This window comes from Chaetura pelagica, unplaced genomic scaffold (assembly GCF_000747805.2).
Source record: "Chaetura pelagica isolate M959 unplaced genomic scaffold, ChaPel_1.0 scaffold405, whole genome shotgun sequence".
NCBI lineage: Eukaryota > Metazoa > Chordata > Aves > Apodiformes > Apodidae > Chaetura > Chaetura pelagica.
Window position 1 is genome coordinate 1,220,398 of NW_009953489.1, and position 17,979 is coordinate 1,238,376.

General features: G+C 40.3%; 1 protein-coding gene across 1 annotated transcript in view; it reads left to right on the forward strand.

Annotated features, from left to right (window-relative positions):
• Window positions 1-17,979, forward strand: part of PSMB7 (proteasome (prosome, macropain) subunit, beta type, 7) — a 24,596-nt gene that overhangs the window by 4,942 nt on the left and 1,675 nt on the right. Inside the window, exons 5-6 of the mRNA XM_009998931.1 lie at window positions 4,816-4,874; window positions 17,506-17,657. Coding sequence (XP_009997233.1) covers window positions 4,816-4,874; window positions 17,506-17,657 — 211 coding nt within the window. The remainder of the gene's footprint in view (window positions 1-4,815; window positions 4,875-17,505; window positions 17,658-17,979) is intronic.

Sequence of the window (17,979 nt, forward strand, 5' to 3'; positions counted from 1 at the left end):
CCCTCCACAAAAATACCAATAGTGGCAGAATAAGTTTAAAGGAATAGGAAGTAGAATATCAATGGATTAAGTTAATTGTAGCTTAAACTTTTGGTTTGCTATAGCAGGTCTGTCTCTGGTCATTACATGTTCCTTTTGGCCATGTCAAACAAAGCCCTTCTCAGCACAGGTCTCCTTTACCCTTCTACACCCAGTACACTGATACTTTCTCCAGTGAGCAGGATGTATTTTAGTAAAAGGATTAGTTTATGCATATAAATAAAATATAGAACTGAGCAGAAAAAGTATCAGAGGTCCAATCACAGATAGTAGTTGGAATTGTATTTCAGTCTTATTTAGACTAATCTATTGTTATTTTTTTCAAATGTTCTATGGGCAGTTGATTAAATCAGGGTATTTTTGGCCAGTTAATTTCTGGAGATTCTGTATTGAGTAGAAAAGATGGTTGAGGTGTTGGCTTTTTGTTTGTTTAAATGTGCTGGAGTGTGTTCTTATTGAGCTGGAGTGTGTTTGTGGGTAGGCAGAGTGTGGTCCTCCCTTGGAAGAGAGGTTTAAAAGATGCTCAGTGCTTACTCAGGAGTGAAAACATCAAATTAAACTGGTTGTGCTGACAAAGGACAAAATTGGATTTCAGCAAACGATGCAAGATTGTCTGATTGCTTGGCTTGTCTAGGAAAGCTTCTGGCCAAGACTCATAATGAAATGCATGCATAAAATTAAAGCATTTGAAGTCTGTGGTTGAGCTTTTGGAAGCAGGGAGTGCGTTTCAGGCGTCTCCAGTGGCTCAAGCCAGTCCCCTGGTGCTGCTGCTGCTTCAGATTAATAAATCAGCTCTTCATACCTTGGCAGTGTCATCCTGCAGAGCAAGCACTGCCACTGCTGGGGCTTGGCCCCTCAGCCGGGAACCAGGGTGAAAAATGATCCCAGTCCATGGGGCTGTGGAGATCTCCTGGCTTTTACCTGGAATGAACAGCAAATTGAATAACAATGAGTGTGTGTGAATAAATGCCCTGTCAGGGAGCCCTGACACTGATGGATTAGGAAGTGCTAAATGTTGCTCTCTCAAGGCTCTGAACATCCTCCAGTGTGGCAGGCTGAGGTAGCAAACAGGTCCTTGGGTGATGAGAATGGTCTATGCTTAGCAAGAAGAAGTTGTCTGCAGTGAATGTTCTGCTATAAAGATCCAGTTCATATGTTTCAGGAAAGCTGCTGCAGGTGTATAGCATGGTGGATATTGTCAGCTGGATTTTTTTGCTATATATCAATAATTATCTTTCACTTTAAATCCATACTGAACTGGTACTGTTCAAGACTAGATGGGAATTTTTAAAGCAAGTTTATTACAGTTGAGTCTAGAATATTTTTAGTAACTTCATTGTGAAAACTTAAGAAATGACCAATGGTTCTTTTAAGAAAAAAAGAAATCTCTTGCAGGCTCATCACTTTCCTAGTTCATGATGATTATCAGACTGAAAACTATTTGCCTCAGAACAGACTTTGCATCATCTCAGTTTCTGTAGTTCTTTATGATTTGTTTGGCTGTCAGTTTTTTTTATGTATTTAGATGCTAGATTAATACTTCCTGAATACTAGTTTCTAAAGTGCAACTTACTGAAAGTGTGTGCAAAAAAAAAAAAAAGATGGGGAATTTAAATGGCATTTTTAACAACTCACAGCCAGTTTGTGGTTTTTAAAAATTTAACTGAAAAGCTTTTTTTCTAAATATTTTATCATTCAAGTATGTGATGACTTTACCAATTGCACTTTGTTTTAATTATCCTAATTGCTCATATACTGAGCAGTTGTAAACTCCCAAAATCTAAAAAAATACTCTTACAAAGAAAATGTCCTGTTCCTGCACTGGCTGTATGTCAGTAAGATTTCAAAGTCAGGTTATCTAGGATTAATATGTGGCTTGGTAGTACTTTCAATCTGAGCTCAATTAAAGGCACTACTTAATGACACTCACAGCTTTCTTCAAGGTTTTAGTAGCTTTGAGGTGGAACTGCTACACCATAGCAGTGTTGAACCCTGGCTGGGAGGGACTTCAGTCAGTTACTATGTGTATGAGGTGGGGACACACTAGGGGACACCCTAGTTATTGGGTGGGTTTTGCAATGTTTGGCTTTTATCTTTCTCCAGATGTTGTTTGGGAATTGTTCAGCTTGTTTCTATGTAAAGGCAAAACATGCCTGGTAAAAATGGATTTCCGGGTGGCACTGAATACCTGGAGAGGAGAGCTGCTCTTCCCCACGTGCACACAAGTCCCTCAGTACCGAAGATTTCTGTGCTTTTCTAGGCACTGCAGTAAGAAAACCATCCTGGCAGTGTTTGCTGAGGCTCACAGGTTTCATTGCCAGCTCTCCTGTTCCAGGGCAGAGCTCTCACAAGTCGGCTGAACTACTTGGAACGTTGTGGCGTTGTTTGGATCCCATGTGCAATGTGCCAAGTAGAGGGAAGTTGGTGTAATTGGATAGTGAGGTTCCCAGCTGTGCTCAGAGCCAGGGGTTTCCTGCATTTCTTCTTAGAGGCTCAAAGGGGCAGTTCCAGCAGGGCAGCCAGGGGGTGAGGGGTTTCATCCACTTCTGTGCAGTGGGTGAATAATGCACATGACTGGTTTTGCAAAACAGTTGGTACTCCTGTTGTCAAACAGCAGATGATTTGTTTTGATGGAGAAGCTCTGGAGTGTACACCTACTTGTGTTTCTAAAACCAGTCTGGTGTTAGAAAGAGCAGAGAATTTTCATTGTGCTACTTAAGATAACAAAAATCTGTTCTTCCAGACAATGTTTAGCCCTGCCTTTTTCCTTCTTGGTAAGTTTGCTGAGTTCTTGCCCATGGGTTCTTCTGGGAGCTTCTTTTACAAAGGAACTGGAAGAATGAATCCAATCTGAGCCATGAATGTGATTATTTTAGCATTTGTTATTGATAATTTTTATTTGTCAGCAGAAGTTTAAAAAAATTAAGATCACTTTTTTCTTAGCTCAGTAGCTAATTTCTGTCAGATGCCACCTTTTATGCTTTAATTCTTGCACATTTTTTAGTCTTTATAGTCTTAATTTTTTCAAAGAACCCTTCTCCAAGGCTGAAATTGTCTTCTGGTTCTGAGGCTCCCCATTCTGCCCATGGTAGATCTTGATCTTCATCTTTGCTTGAAACCAGAGCTCATATTTTTTTCCCCCTCATTAGAAATGTCCCTAATATTCTGTTTCTTTGTCATTCCACAAGAAAAATTACTTCATGGTTCAAGTCCTGTATTTGTTTTGGAACAAACCTTATTTTGACCTTGTTTGAAGGATCAGTAAGATTTCTTTTACTTGTTATTTGTTCTGTGATATCAGCTGTTTGTTTCAGGAATTCATTTCTGCTATTAGTTGCTTTAAAATCTTCTTTATTCCCAGTTTCAGCATTTAAAAAATGGAGTCATGTATTGCTCCAAGGTGTAAATGAATAGTCATTGCCTGTAATACAAGTACACACTTAGAGTGTCCTACTGCTTTTAGATGTGATGTATTTGGTACTGTAAAGGTAATGATCCTCAACCACAGCAATATTCTGTAACAGGAATATCTGTCACATTCATTGGGATTACCATGTTCCTTGATTTGTGTCTGTAAATCTGCTGCTTCTACCCTTTAAATTTGATCTATAATTGGACCTCCTTAAATGGTTCAGATAAGGTAGTCTGTATTTTCTCAACAGTGTCACTGTCAGCTTCTCCTCTTTCATTATACATTCAGCAGACTTGATAAAATCAGCAGGACACCTCATTTGAAACTGTTTAATCGCTGCCTTTTTCTTTCACTGAACCATTGAGGTGGTCAAGCGATGTACACAAATCATTTTAAATGGGAAATATGGCTTTCCCTGTGACCCAGCTAAACAGATAGCAGTATGCAAAACAAGTTAAAAAGTAATAAATGCCAAAAAAATCTTCTAATTGGAGTAAAAAATTGCAGGTAACTTTATTCACTTCCCAAAAGTGGTGCTCTCTGAAATATGGCTCAGGCCACAGACAGACAAGATGTTTTCCTGAAAACTCTCTCTTTCTGAACAAAGCAAATTTCCAGCTTCCAGTAACATCATACTGCTTTTTGTATAAATTTCTGGAAAGCACATTTCTGACCCCAGCAGTGGCAGTGCTTTGGGTGGAGATGGCTTCTGTTCTGGCTTCTGTTCTGTTACTGCACTTGCACTGCATTCTCCAAGAGAAGCAACATTAAACTCCTGTTTTCACATCTGTCATCTTGTCTATTCAGCTCTTACTGTTCAATGTAAAAATAATGGCACTAAGTAAATGCATAGTAAACTGTTTAAAAATGGATATGGGGAACAACCTGGTGGCAGCAGCCAGCTGCCCTGTCCCCACTGCTGTGTGCTCATCCCTGTGCCTAACGGTGACTCAGCTCCTCAGAGCAACCTCCTCATTCTGGGTGCTGTGCTATGAAGTGATACACCCTCTAACGTGGCCAGGGACAAAAGTGGGGCAGGAGGAATGGGGCAGCAGGGATTACAAGCCATGGCATTCAGTGGACTCTCTTTTTCTAACCTCATTTTCATATTTTAGTGTTAAAAATAGTAGCAGAAAGAGGGCTGTTGGAACAAGGACTTGTGTCGGGTCTGTGTACACCAGCTGTACATTTAGCATTAAATTAGGTGCTGGACTTAGGGCATTTGCTTTAGAGAGCGTGCTAAGCTATGGTAGACTTCAGTCTGGTTTCTGCTGATGGTATTTGTTATATTTTTCTTTTTTAAAAAATACCCAACCTGTGTGTAATCCACTGGCTAACTGGGTGTCCTGACTTTGCTCCCATAGGCTCTGGATCATTAGCAGCCATGGCAGTATTTGAAGATAAATTCAAGCAGGACATGGAGGTAAGAATTGAAATTTTTTGTTTAAATCTCAGTGTTTCCCTCAATAGTCCTCATGTTCATAAGACCTTAATAGGCTTGAAGATTTAAAAAAGTTAAATCTGCTCTAGTTTCCCTGCACATAATGTCCTGATGGCAGCTTACTGGAAAGAGGTACACATTTATGGGTAAAATACACTTAAAGCAGTATAGCTTCTTGCAAATTTATATGTGGAAAAAACATGGATGATTTATATGCTTTTAAAGCTTTCACCTACCTGTTTTTAGTTGACTTCAGGAATTCAACAACCCTTGCATAGTCAGTATTGCTGTTTGTCCCTCAGCAGTCAGTCCTGCTCTCTCAGCCTTGAAAAGAGAATATGTGATGGTAAAATCAACAAACCATGGTCAAATAGAGTATGGAACCAGTTGGATTTCTGGTTCATCAGGTATGTTCAGGACTAGTAACTGCACTTTTAATATCTACTTAAAAGCTGATTATCAGAAGATTTATAAGGTTGTTGGCTGTTTGTGTTTTGCTGATGATCTTAGGAAAAATTGAAAAATGTTTGGTTCCCCATTCAGGAGTGCTAAAAGCTGGAGTGTGGTGATTGAGATCAGAACAAACTGTTCAGTTACAGCAGTACCCAGTACATTATTTTTGTATTATCTGTAGTATTTCCTTACCCTTAGTTACACCATGTTCAGTGCCTGCTAAACTGAACAGTGAAAACTCCAGTTATGCACAGACAATTGATGAAAATAAAACCAAAATCATTAAAGGGCTTTCTGTAACCATGTGCTGTAAAATGCCTCAATAATGTTAGGCTCTCTTTTAAACCACATTAATCTCCTCAGATTTTCTGTGAGTGCTTCTTCTCATTCCAACTGATTAATAATTTCACATTAAAGAAAAAAACAACCCAAGAAATTAATGCAAAATTGTAGATTGAACCCATTAAAAATTACTTGTAACACTAACAATTGCAATCATTTCAGCTTAAAATGCAGATATAACAAATCTCAAGAGTTATTCAGTATCAAAGAATAATGTGGAAAAGGAAAAAGTTGATTTATTTTAGAAAAGGTCTTGAGATGTTCCTCATCTTTGTCATGCAACTGCTGTGGGTCATTTCCTCCCTCCAGAGATGCTGGGTTTTCAGGTCATGGTCCATTAAATCTGAAGTTGAAAGTGATGCATGGTAGCCTGTTCCAGCTCCTAAAGAAACGTGACACATGGTATCAGTTGATTTTTAAAAAACAACAAACCCCTTGTTTCAAGGCTTTCCATTAGTTACACTGTGTAAGGGTTAGTAACAGGTAGCTTTTCAGTTGCTCCTGAACCGCCTCCTCTCCTGTCTGTGTGTGAAATCGTTGCAGTGCAGAGGCAGGACAGTTCTGTATGGTCAGGGCTCCCGCATTCCTGTGGTGTGTTGGGCAGGATGTGGAGATGCTGGGTTCTGCCCTCCAGCATGTTCACAAGTGCTGTCAGAAATGCTGGAGTATTTGTGAGAGGCACTCACAGTTCTTCTGTAAGTAGCATCACACTGGATGACTGGTGCAAAGAACCACTAGACAGAGGTAGACTCTTTTTTTTTCTTCCTCTCCCCTCATGCTGCTGTAAGAATGACAGTCTTTTTCCAGCCTCTTGTGTGACTGTGCACTTGGCATATGTGCTCTTCATGCTGAAAACATGGACCACAAATCCTTGGAATCAACAGCTACAGCATAATAGTTTGCTCTCAGACACAAATGTCAAAGAGCTGTGCTATGAAACTAAACATTTCATCTTATTCTCAGCTAGTTTTCAAGCTTGTGTTTTAAGTCGTTCTTTGTGGAAAAGCAACCAAAAAAGGCATGAAAAATTGGTAAATCTCCAACTTTTCCTGTTCAGAAAGGTCATTCTAATTAAATTATCTTCATATACAACCATAAATGGCAGCAGATACTCACTGTCATAACAAGCATATAGAAATGCAGCCTACCAATTTGTTAAAATAGATATTTAGATCTTTGAGACTTGCATGCACCTTTACCCTTTGTTTTTACTAGATATTCTCTTATAACAATTAATTAATCTTATTAACTAAACCAGCAAAGTTTCAGGTGATAAAGCTCAACGGTACTGTGAAACACTTCTTCATATTCTGTTATGGCTGCCAGCTTAAAATACTTACCAGATGTAGTTTTTTTTCAAGTAAAGTAGCAAAATAATAAATGATATTTCTATTGAAATTTAAATTAAATCTGGAGAAAGCTGTGTATATTTTACATAAAATCTGCTATGAAACGGCAATGACCAACTTAAAATTTGTGGCGATTAATTTAGTAAAACGGGTAGAGGATTAATATTTTTCTGTCAAGATCAATGCTGCTTCTTTTGCACTAATTGTCAGAATATCTCGCTAGGGCTACTGGAGGGTGGTGGTGTGCTGCAGGACCAGCACATCACAGGAAAATGATTCAAAGGCAAACTGTCCTGCACCCTCTGGTATCGACTTGCAAATTAGCATCTGGAATGTAATTAAACAAGCTTAATGAAAGTAGCAGCTGAATACTACTGGAAAAGACAATCAGCTTTTTTGCCTCTGATATATATTCTGTCCTATTGAAGCTGATCACCAAACACATCGTGTGAGCACAGTTAAAAAAAAATTAGCATTTATTTGAAGAATAGGAACTGTTTTTCATTCTGTTCCGCTTTTGGCATGCATGGGTGTCCCAGGAGAGCCATGCCACAGCAGAGAGTGCACAATATTTATAAATCCATGACAGGCAATAATAGCAACTTGAAAAATTCTTTTGCTAGAATTTCAAGTTGAGAGCTGCCAAAAGCTGAGAGGATCAAATCTGCAGTGGCAGCTGCTGTGCCCTACAGTTAGAATCGTAGACTTTGAAGATGCTCAACTTAAAAAAAAAAAAAAAGAAAAAAAAAAGAAAAAAAAAAAAAAGAAGAAGACTGCAGGCCTAGCCAATTTTTGCAGGTTTCTAGAGCCTTGGCTCTCTGCCTTTTGAAGATGAGCTGCTGAAGCTTCTACCAGTGCCTGAGGCATGCTAACACCAGCAGGATGTGTTTTTTTCCATAGACTTAGTGTGTCTTCAGATTTAAGCAGCACATGCTTTATCAGTGCCAGCTGTGATGGTCCCTTCCCTGGCTGCAGTGCAGGCAGATGATCTTTACCCAACATCCTTTGGAGAAGCTGTAAAGATAGATGGGTGACATGCAGGAGAGCCACTTCTGCAGTCTGATTTATGGAGGCATGTTTCATTATGAAGCAAGTGCTGGCCTCTAGAGGAACCATTATAGATTGCTGAAGATGTGAACGCTTTCAGCCCTGAAGGCCTGTAGATGCTTCAAAAATGTAATGCCAAGCACCTGACTACTGTGGAACAATATTAATCTGTCATGTGGGCAGCTGTAGATCTACTTTAAAAAACATAAGTGGAAGAGCAGCACATCTAATAGAGTGTTTTGAGCTTAGATCTTTCATTGCAGCCAATTTTTCTTTCAATAGAGTAGCCACCTGGTTTTTAAACCTTATAGTCAAATTGTGCAAATGTATTCATGCCTTCTGGTGTTAGACAGTAGTGAAGAAATACTCTGAGTCAGTGGATGTGGAAACCATCATGGTCTGGGAAAAAAAAAAAGTCTACAGTATTAAAGGCTGGAATTCTGGGTTTATCTATGCTGTGGTTATTGAATCCCTAAGGGAGATTGGGGGTGTATTATGTATTTTATTCTTGTATTTGACTCTCTTGTTTGAAAAGTAAAAGCTTTTTGTCTGCAGAACAGTCACTTGATCTACAGTGAGGTGGTGTTGTAGCTTTCTGACAAGAGTTCCTGTTTAAGCAAGGAAACAGGCTGCTTGTAACTCCAGTTCTTTTCTGTATTTCATCAAAACAGCAAGGTTTAATAAAAAGAGGATCCAAAAGAAAGAGAATGGGTAGAGGCCACAAGAAAGCAGAACTGTTGCAGAGAAAGGGAAGTAAATCTTTGCGTAATGAGTTCAGGGGCACAGAATAGGTGGAAAAAAAATGGAAGGAGGTCACCTGGCAGGTATTTAATAACTCTTTCTGAAATAGATCACCCCAAAAAGGTGATACTATATTTACAGTCATTTATTATACCACTTTGTTTAGTGTGGCAGGAAATCAACTGATACTGAATGAAAACAAAAAGACTCTGGAGAGGCAGGAACAAATTGAAACCAAGAGGAGACTGTTCTGTGTTCCGCTTAGAGTGTAGGCACTTTGCCTCCTGCAGCAGCATCTCCCTCTGCCATTGCCCTTCCCCGGCCAGGTTTGCTGGGATGGTCGCTCTGCAGTGATCACTTCTGCCAACGTTGGCTCAGGGAGCAGTTCCACTGCAGTGTGGCTGGCAGGTTTGGGTAACCCTCTGGATAGTGGTTGGAGGAGCTGGTTATAGTAACCTTTTCCAGTCAATAGTTGCAGCTATCAGAGTAGGTGTTGTCACTAAGAAATTATGGGAAAGAAGAGGATTGGAAGTTGCAAAACATGCAGACTCAGGTTCTTCTGGTCCACAGTTCTGTTCCTGTCTTTTTCAATTATTTTTGAGGTACTTTTGAGCAGTCCCATACCCCCAGAGTGAAGGAGCTGAGGGATAAAGAATGCCTTCCTCCACACACCTGGTGTGAGCTGAAGGTCTTGTCCAAGTGGAAAGAAGTCTTAAGTTCAGCTTTCCCTGTGTACCTCTCATTTCAGTCAAAAATATATCAGGCATAGAACAAAGTATTCCACAAACATGTCACTTTTTAAGTTTTTAAACAGCTGCTATCCAGATCAAATGGTTCTCAAATGTTTCTGTGCTCATATTTCCCACTGCCCCTCAATATTGTGGTATTTTTTGTTTATCAACTCCTGACAACAATACTGAGCTATTTTTGGAAACTGTCAGAAATCAATAACAATAGTTGTCTCATCAGTCTTATTTGGCCTGTGCTGGTGCGAGTCAGGGCTCGGGAGCAGTGATGAGCTGCATGTGACTTCCGTGTTCATTAGTGGTGCTGATCAAAATGCCCGTGTCCCCACCACAGGCTCAGGTGTGTCAGCCTGCAGGCTAATCCCACCAGCCAAGGCTCCGGGTTTAATGGCTCTGTGGGAAGGTGACCACTTGCTGGGAGGTTTGTCAGCTGAACCCTGCAGCAGACAATAGAGATCAAGCCAGACTATGGGAGCTAAGCTGCAGAGCCGGCCTGAGATACTTGAACCCCTGTTGGTGTCAAACAGAGATTAAGTAAATGGAAGGGAAAAAAAAAAATCTGATTCTGTGAACAAAAATAAGTAGTTATTATTTATGTCCTCTGTGTGTCTGTTTATTTCATTACCCAGTGACCATCACTGAGCCTATTTTGTAGCATTTCTCCACTGCCTGTTCTGGCAGAGCTTGTGGGCACACAGATTTTGTGCCTTCCTTACATACCTGTACTGTTCTGTCCTTCAAAGACCCGAATTTGCATGGCTAAGTATCAGGTGTTAGAGCAGACAGACATCCAGAAAATAAAAGCTTAGCATGCTGTTTCTTACACTAGATTAAAATAATGTTATGGTAGCCTGGTTTCTGCTTGATGCATCACAGGATTTGTACTGTTACGTCTTTCCCAGAATGTGCCCTGGACTGATCTCCTTTGCAGAACTGAGGTTGAACAGGAAATACAAACCTGATTTAAAATGTGTGAGCTCCATGTGGTCTGGAATGGGTAGGACTCCCAGAGCAGGGTTTTGAGGGATGCTTTCTGAATATATTAAAACACCATTTCTGTGTAGAAATCAGGTGGGAAACTGCCAGCAGCATCAGCCTGACTTACCAGTGATCCCCAGTAGCACCTTCTTCTGGTTTTCTGTTTACAGGCTATATTGAGGGAAATAAATTTTACCTTGGTTTAAGCTGGGCCTTGGTGCATGACACAGAGCAACAATTTCTTCACCTTTACAAAAGCAGCGCTTAAACTTTGTACATGATCATGTAGACGAGCTGGTGGGACGCTGGGCTTGACATTGGGAGATTGTTTCCTCTTGCACAGGGTAGATGTAGGACAGGTAATTATTTTTGATGCATTTCTCAGGAGCAGGTGTTCCAGTTTAAATTGTTTCTGTTTGTCTTATCTCCCATCAGTGCAGAACACAGGCAAAACATACTGGAAAATATTCCACATGGCACAAAGCCCGAGTGCTGCTCTGCGGCGAGGGCTGAGCAGGGGATGGGGGGGCCTCAGCCAGGCTGTGGGGGAGGCTCCCTCCCAGGAATAAGCTACACGGAGCATTTTAGTACCAAAATACTGCTTTTTCCAAATAAAATGTTTACCTTTATTCTCTTCCATCCTTTTTTCAGAGGTAAAGTAATAGTCAGATGAACAGAGGTCTCTTCTATCCAAAGCCAGACATGTTGTTGCTGGGTATTTATTTTTTTATATGTGGTAATAATACATAGTAATTTTGTCATCTTTTTTATATTTTATATTTCTGGGTACTTTTTGGGGCACTGGGTGCAGCCTGTGACTGCACAGTAGTGCAGCTCCATGGGAAACTGAGGGCCAGGGTAGGACTTGCAGAATTTGCAGCTCTGTTCCTGTTGAGCAAGTTCTTTTTAAGAATCAGTTCCCTAAACATCCCCATGAACTTCACCCAGACATATGTGATGGATTAAATGAATTTTCCTATTCATTTGTAGTTCAAAGTAGGGGAATAGTGTTAAAAGAAATCCCATAGTTGTGAGAGGAGCTTGTAATTTAATTCTGCACCATTGGAAATTGGTGTTGTACTCATCTGCAGGTACAGAATGACACACAGAAGCGATGTTATTGAACAGTAGTTCCATCTCATATAGTTTCTTGCTTTGGCAGGTAATTTGGCATAAAATGTTAATGTAAATCCAGGTTAGTGGATAGGACGTTATTTTACTAGAAAAGATAAACTGCTGATTAATTCAGTATAGAACTCAATTACAAATTGAAAGTGTCTCTGCGGGACACCAGTACCCTAAAGACAGCAGATGTTGAATTGATACTCCAGCATATTTCACACTGGTATGAAATATTAACATGGTTTATTATACTTGTGTGGTGCACATTATCAGAAAGGGGGAGGTGGGGAGGAGTCTGGGCTTGCAGGCATCTTCCATTGGAACATGAAGAAAGCTGGAATTACTGAGGATAATAATTGGGGACTAAGGTGTATTTTATTTGAAAAGTTCTTAGTCGAAAACAGTTAGAAAAATAAATGTTTACTAACATATTATTCACAACAAAACTGACATAAATTGCAGTACAGAATTACCTGAGCCATGATTCTGGGATCTGTTAATGAATGGATGTAGGAACATTTGTGTAAAACCTCAAATTGCTGTTTTAGGAACACTGCTAGGTCAGTGCTACGCTTGATTTCTTTGTGCACAATTTCCATGTGCCATATTTGTGCTGAAGAAAACAAGTCTTCTGTATTTTCTATGTAAAACAGGCAGCACATCGTCATCCAGGGATTTAAACAAGTTGGGTTTCTGTCTTCTAATGAAGTGCCTTGGTGGTGGCATAGATAGGCTTTGTGGGCTTGGCATTCCAGATAGTGCCCAGAAGGGAGCAGAGGCACAGGGAAATGCAGGAATGTGTGTGACTGATACTGCCCTGTGCTTTTTTCTTTTAAGAGAACTTCTGTGGTTTAGAATGTGGACACCTGTATGGAAGTCACCATTCTATGGTGTTTGAATAGGATGTATTCTGGAGAGAAAACTGTAATCATATTTAATAGTCCCTGAGTCCTTGACACCATGTCATGCAAATACTGAGTCACTCACTTGCCTTCCTGGAAGCGAATGAAAGTCATGATTCAGGATTTGGAGCTTTAATTCTTTCTACGTGCAGCTTCTATCTTGTAAATATTTCTTTGTGCTGTGGTCACTTGGCATGTTGGTTTAATACTGTTTTCTGTGATTTGGAATCCTGGTCCCACATATTCATCCCATATATCTGTTGGAATAGCCTGGTTTGCATTGTTTGCACTGTCCAAGCTCAGCATTCCACCTCTGACTTCTTCTGAGACTTTTTAGAGCACAAACAAAAGATGGTGGAGGAAGAAAGGACAGGGGGAGACCTAGAAAGTCTTGACTACTTTTAAATTTAATTCACCTGATCAGAGTTGAAAGAAAAGCAAACTCTTGATGTACCATAGGTCTATTTAAAAAAAATAAGTTATGAAATGTGTTGTTACTGATCTGCTTCTGAGGCATCTCCTGAAACGCTTACTGCTTTGGTGAGACTCATTTAACCTGAGTGGTTTAAAGGACATGTGCCAGTCCTTTTGCAGCTTCACAAGGTACCCACCCCAGATTAATTCTCACTAATGGAGTCTTTCAGCCTCCTCTTAGAAGACAAACACTAAACACTTTGCTTCTCAGTTGTGGACTCTCTCTGGACTAGCCAGATTTTAGCATTGCTTCCAGTTTCATACTGATCTCCAGCTTCTCCCAGGGCCAGATGTACACATCCTCTCACATGCTGTAGTTGCTGATTACTCTTCCAGAGTCCAATTATGCTTCTGTAGGTGCTTATGTCCTTCAAGAGTAATCACTTTTCGGGCCCAAACAGTCCTTTACAAGTTATTTTTTTTTATTATCATTGTCCTTTCTGAACATTTGGATTTTTATTTTTCCTCCCCATCTCTTCCCATGTGAGTCTTGTGGATTCTCACTTGAAGTAGGATTGATTTTTTTTACATTATATAATTTGAACAAGTTTCATTCTGTTATAAAAGACACTTGTGGTAAGTATTTAATTCCTTTTGCCTTTATAAAATTGTTACACTGTCATTCATTCTGTACTTATATTGTGCACTGTATTTCAAATTCTTGATAAGATTTATTGAGCTGCATTACGTGCATATCACGTCTAACAGGTACCAGTGACCTGCAGAAGGCATTAATTTCACTGTGGTAGAGTAAAAAAGTAAATAATCCTTTCTACAGGTTTTCAATCTGGAAAAGACATCTTTTGTTGAACTGCCTGGAGAGTTCCCAAACATTGAGGAAATAATATTCACAAGGCTTGCTCCAGCTGCTCTTCCCTGCTGGAGCAATATGGCTAAACTTATTTAAAAGCTATTAGTAAAGATAGTATTGATCTGATGTAGAAATATCCACATCTTCTGTAGGAAAGTCTTTTTTATTTCAGTAGCATTTGAAACCTGAAAATTGCTTAAGTGAGAAGAGAACTTTGATTCAAGTCATATACAAAAATAATGTGTAAAAGTTCTTACTGGTGCTGTTTGGGACTTGCACCATTGCAGCCGTAGAGAGGTAATCCATCAGTTCTTGAGTGTCTACAAAATGCAACTCTCCAGATAGCAGGTTTAAAGTAAAGATTTAATACAGGCTCTATCTACTGTGATGTTGCAGTGACAGTTTAAAACTCATTCTCTAAATCTCAGCAGACTTTATAGCTAGCTGTGGGCCCATATCGAGCTTAATGGCATTACAACACATAAATCATCTTTTAAAGATGCTACCAGTAGCGCCAATATTAAATGCAGACAATTGTCTGTGTTATAAATAATTTATCAAACACTATTTCAGATTAGCCTTCCATGCTGAGTTATTTATTTTAGCCTTTACTGTACTATTCCTAAGACACATTTTGAAAGGCCCATTACTGGTCACTTTAATGAAGGTGGGGTCTGGTTCCCCCCGCGGGCACCGCGGTCCATCTGTGGTGACCATTACAAGCTGAGCTGCACTTCTTGGTGCCTTTTACAAGTGCTGCCCATTTGTCATGCAGTGGTAAATGGAGTTGCACATTGGAGTCCTGGGACACATTGTGGGATGCAGTGATGGAGACAAACAGATAGCTCCATAAAGTGCTGCTTGTCACAACTGTCTGGAATTACAGTACATCACTCTGCCTGTAATCTCATTTAAGCACCCGAGAGGATGATATTCCCAGTTAGCTTGGTCTTTGCAACCATAAAGCAGGAAGTGCTCCTTTTATGTACTCTGAACTTTTAGGGTTTTTTAAGATTAATTATTACAGTGACTCATTCCTGCCCCTGTGTCAGCACTTTTCATGCTAACCCCTGTTTTCTGACTGTAAAAATAGCAGTCCATGCCAAACTCTGTCTGCAGGATCTCTATCAGGCATGTTGTGGGCTTTTTTCCTTGTGGATATTCTAGAAGGTCATAATTCCAAATTATGAAGAGGCAGAGAAGTGAACAGCACTGAAGCAGGATTTTCTAAAATTAGTATTATTCCAGGTTGTTGAACTAGGCTGCACTGTATCAGATGGAAGAGCTGAGATTAAAGTTCAGACTTTCTCAGTGTAGTGGATGCCTCAGTGCAGTTACAGCTGAGCTTTACTGACTGTACCTGATATTTTCAGAACTATTTTGATAGCAGCAGGTTGACAGAATACTTATAAAATAGTAAAAAAAATAAAAATTAATTAGTGAGGTGACTGCAAGATTTACATTGCTTAAAACTCCAAAAACCTGCTTTAAGTTTCATAAGCTGTGGTAGTTTTCTTACCATAACAGCTCACATCAGAGCTTAACATTATTCTGGTCTTGCTACCACGTAATTTTTAAAATATATGTATGCATTTTCTTTGTTTTATTTTAGTATATTTACTAAATATAATTTTAAAAATATTTATATACTACAAACAGTTTTTACGATGAAAACTTAGTATTTACTCTTACTATAGTACTAAAATACCCTTATCCTCTGACACATGAGTCAAAGTAGTCTTGCATCAGTTGAGTGAGGAAATACTTGCTTATCAGGTTCTTTACCACAAACACTGAGGAAATGCACAGGAATTATTAATACAAAATGGTTATTTCTTTTTCTAGTCACCTCGATAGAAAGCAAAATTATTTTTTTTAAGGGTAATACTAATAAAAGTGGGAGTGAAATAACAATTGATGCTCTTAGTACAGTTGATTGAAAAAAGTGTCCCCCTCCTGGCCAACACCTTAATGAAGTTGTTAGAACAGGAATGTTGTTATTAACCAGCTCTTTTCTGTCGGGCCATGGCAGAATGTGAAGCACATTCTGGGTGCACATGTGCCTGAGCTTATTTTGGGCTCCTCCTCAGCTGCACTTGGGTGCTGGGGCCTGAGAAGCTGCTGTCTGGGCCACACAACCTGGCTGGCAGGGGGCAGGGACACCCAGGCCTTTAAAATGAAGCTAATTTTAAAGAGTTGCATTTATCTAATCAGCTTTGCATGTTGGCTCTTTCATTGGTGGTGTCTATGGCAGATTATCCAGAGGTGTGGGGAGCAGCTGCTGCCACCCATGACTGGAGGGTAAAACAGCCCCAGTTCCTGGGCTCAGGCAGGTCTTCCAGTCTCACTGTTTTGTGGCTGGACCAGGCATGCTCTAGTCACAGTTTTCAAGTAAGTTCCTTATACCCTTTTGAGACAGATCAAGGGATTCAATGTGCTGTGGTGTGTGCTCAAGAGGTTGCTGAAAAGATAGCATGTATGGCTGTGTATGAGGGGGTGGGTGTGTGAAATCAAGAAAATTGTGCTGCACAACTAAGGATTTATAGGCTGTATCAGTTTAGTTCCTGTAGTACTGGATCTGAGGTGGGAGTTTTCAATAAGCTGCCTTGGAAATACAAACCAGCCCTGGGAGCTGTAGAGGGAGCCACTGCAGCTGCCATCACCTCCTCTGGAGGGGAGGGAGCAGGCACCTCAAAACATGTATTTCTGACACCTTCACATCAATACCAGTCATTAAGCTTACTGGGGGTAGGTGTGATTACAGATCTGGTCTAATATTTTAATGGAGAGGTTGATGAATTGGGGATGTTTCCCTATAACAGACTGAATGTTACCTGTGTCTGCCAGGCACACACTAGCTCTCTCTCAGGCTGTCCAGGCAGCTTCTGAGCATGTCTCAGCTAAATGCAGCACGTGGGTTTCAGCAGGTGGGATTTCCTGCTTTTAAAACAAAGCACAGATACGAAACTTGTAAGAAAGCAAATGTTAGATCTTGTGCAGGATCAGTGCCTGCTTTCAGAAGCTCTAAAAAGAGTGAGCTTCATCTCCTGTTCTGGTTTTCTATGTTAGTTTTGCTGCAAATAGGATCCTGTGATTTGTACCAAGTAATTTAGAAAGGCACATGCTTTTGAAATACCTAAATACACTATGCATTAAATGAACTATACTAAAGACACTCTTTGCTTTACCTATGAGTCCAATTTTGCAAACCAAGCTATGTTACAAAAATCATAGCAATAATTTCAGTACTACAGAGGATGATTAAATCGTCCCTACCTAGGAAAGCCATGTAACTAAACTGGTGTGACTCTTTAATTTGCATTCAGCTGTTACAGAGGGCACTACAGGGAGCTTGTAATGTACACATGCACAAAAGCCTGGAACATAAAAAGAATAAAATGTATCCATTCAGTAAGACAGAAATAATAATTTTGCTTCCTTGGCCACCTTCACTAAGCCTGCCCTGTCCTGGGGGGTGGCAGGCCATGAGCAGGGCAGGTTCTCCCAGCAGGCAGCCCCAGTGCTCTGCAGCAATGAGCTGCCATCCCCTCTAGAGCTTGGGGAGCTCACAGCTTCCACTGCCACGTGGACAAATGTGTCTGTGAAATACCAGCAGTTGTGCAGTGACAGCTTTTCCAACTTTTCCAGGAAGAGGAAGCCAAACAGCTTGTGAGAGATGCCATTGCAGCTGGCATATACAATGATCTGGGCTCGGGCAGCAACATTGATATCTGTGTTATCAGCAAGAACAAGTTGGATTTTCTCCGTCCTTACGACGTGGCCAACAGAAAGGGGGACAGGTGAGTGTGCCTGAAGCTCTGCATTATCCACAGTCTTCCCAGCAATTCCTATTTTTCTTAATACCAAATTTTGTCAGAGTAATCTCTAGATCTGTATATTGAATTTCAGCTAAACAAGAGAGCAAAGTTATTGGCTGTGCCTGCAGCACAGCAGAGCCTGCTGGTGGCACAGCTGGTGAAGGAAACCAGTGAACTGCCTCCCTGACCACACCAGGAGACTGCTCTGCAGTTAACAGGCAGCCACAGGAATTTTTTTTTTAGTTGGACTAAATTTGAGCCCCATTTCATGTACAAACTAAGAAATGGCCTGTAAGCATTCCTG